Genomic DNA, 2500 nt, shown 5'->3' with positions numbered 1-2500 from the left:
AGAGGGGAGGGGGAGAAGAGAGAGAGAGGAGAGGAAAGATGTATATGGAGAAAGAGGGGGAGGAGAAGAGAAAGAGTCTGAAGAGGAGGGTTTAGAAATATTTGGAGAGAGAGAGAGGGGTGAGGGAGGGAGAGGGAGAGAGGGAGACATAATATAGAAAGAGAGAGACAGATAGAGAGAAAGAGAGAGCGAGGGAGTTCTACAGAATGTACTGGTGTTCTACTTGGAGATGGTTAGCTGGGTTCTGTGTGGTTGTTCGTTGATTGATTAATTGATTGATTGAAAATGTTATTAACAGATTGCAGAAAGGGTACAATACACATACAGTACGGCTCAATACACACAATTGTTAAGGGGATGCAGACCAGAGAAAGACTTGCGTCTTGTTTACATCAGGGTCCCCCATTTTCAATTCATCATAACATATATGACACACACGACATACAGATAGACAGTACTGCTACATCTATACATTTATGACATACCAGATTTACAAATACAGTACTGTTTGTGATACAAGAAGAGTCTAAAAAAGAGAGTATATACATTTGACGAAGAAACTGTTGATGTCAAGCTGATGCTTGTGGGACCCCCCTCGGGAGCAGGTGTGTGAATGACCGACCGACTGAATGATTGCATGAATGAATTAATGAATGTGTGAGTAAGCCTGTGACATCATCGCCGGTCACAGAGGTCTAAAAGCCATGCTGTTTTTAATTATATTAATCTGTGCATCAGCTACTGCTGTCAGTCATATTTTGTTGATCAAACTCTTTACGTAATCAATATATGTTTATGATTATAAAAAAAAAAGTTGAAGTCCAAGGCAGCTCTACAAATTTTAAAAAGCCTTTATTTAATTGTTCACATTATTTAGATCATTTAAAAGAAACCAACATGTTTCGGCCTTGATCAGGGTATAGATGAATATGTTTATGATTATTCATGTTTCATATGATCCTCGCTTTTGGTAATGTATGAATTGTTCATGGTTGGAGTCGAACTGAATTAAATGAGAGATGGAGGGACAGAGACGTGTGTGTGTGTGTGTGTGTGTGTGTGTGTGTGTGTGTGTGTGTGTGTGTGTGTGTGTGTGTGTGTGTGTGTGCGCGCGCGCGTGCGTGCGTGCGTGCGTGCGTGCGTACGTGCGGTGCGTGTGTGAGAGACAGGCATTGAGAGTGACAGCTCTACCCAGGAGCCTGGAGCCACAAGTGTCCTTTCTCTTGTCACCTTGCTGAGCTCTAAACCACCTGACTTGGATTACAGGTCTCTAAAGTGTCTTGGATTACAGATATTTAAAGTGTCTTGGATTACAGGTTTCTAAAGTGTCTTGGATTACAGATATTTAAAGTGTCTTGGATTACAGATATTTAAAGTGTCTTGGATTACAGATCTCTAAAGTGTCTTGGATTACAGATCTCTAAAGTGTCTTGGATTACAGATCTCTAGTGTCTTGGATTACAGATCTCTAAAGTGTCTTGGATTACAGGTCTCTAAAGTGTCTTGGATTACAGATATTTAAAGTGTCTTGGATTACAGATCTCTAACGTGTCTTGGATTACAGATCTCTAAAGTGTCTTGGATTACAGATCTCTAAAGTGTCTTGGATTACAGATATTTAAAGTGTCTTGGATTACAGATATTTAAAGTGTCTTGGATTACAGGTTTCTAAAGTGTCTTGGATTACAGATATTTAAAGTGTCTTGGATTACAGATATTTAAAGTGTCTTGGATTACAGATCTCTAAAGTGTCTTGGATTACAGATCTCTAAAGTGTCTTGGATTACAGATCTCTAGTGTCTTGGATTACAGATCTCTAAAGTGTCTTGGATTACAGGTCTCTAAAGTGTCTTGGATTACAGATATTTAAAGTGTCTTGGATTACAGATCTCTAAAGTGTCTTGGATTACAGATCTCTAAAGTGTCTTGGATTACAGATCTCTAAAGTGTCTTGGATTACAGATATTTAAAGTGTCTTGGATTACAGATCTCTAAAGTGTCTTGGATTACAGATATTTAAAGTGTCTTGGATTACAGGTCTCTAAGGTGTGTTGTCTGTGTGTTTTCCAGAGAACAGTGACTACAGCGAGAGTGAGGTTCTCCCCGACTCCTTCCCTTCAGCGCCAGCAGAACCTCTCCCAGAGTTCCAGTTGGAACCCGAGGACGGCTTCATCGTGAAGAACCGTCCGGTTCTGCTGAGGTGCAGAGCAGCGCCCGCCACCCAGATCTACTTCAAGTGTAACGGAGAGTGGGTCAACCAGAACGACCACATCACCAGAGAGAGCCTCGACCAGAGCACTGGTACTTTAACACCTTTTATTATGAACCAGATCACTGGTACTTTAACACCTTTTATTATGAACCAGAGCACTGGTACTTTAACACCTTTTATTATGAACCAGATCACTGGTAGTTTAAACCCTTTTATTATGAACCAGATCACTGGTAGTTTAAACCTTTTTATTATGAACCAGATCACTGGTACTTTAACACCTTTTAT

General features: G+C 40.3%; 1 protein-coding gene across 1 annotated transcript in view; it reads left to right on the top strand.

The window, feature by feature from the left end:
- Positions 1-2500, top strand: part of LOC311234054 (netrin receptor UNC5B-like) — a 159006-nt gene that overhangs the window by 49146 nt on the left and 107360 nt on the right. Inside the window, 1 exon segment of the mRNA XM_084321146.1 lies at positions 2071-2301. Within this exon segment, the coding sequence (XP_084177272.1) occupies positions 2071-2301 (231 nt within the window).

Source organism: Notolepis coatsorum (genome assembly GCF_963971535.1).
Source record: "Notolepis coatsorum genome assembly, chromosome: 9".
Lineage (NCBI taxonomy): Eukaryota > Metazoa > Chordata > Actinopteri > Aulopiformes > Paralepididae > Notolepis > Notolepis coatsorum.
The sequence above is the reverse complement of the archived record's forward strand: the minus strand, read 5'-3'. Positions and strand labels throughout refer to the sequence as shown.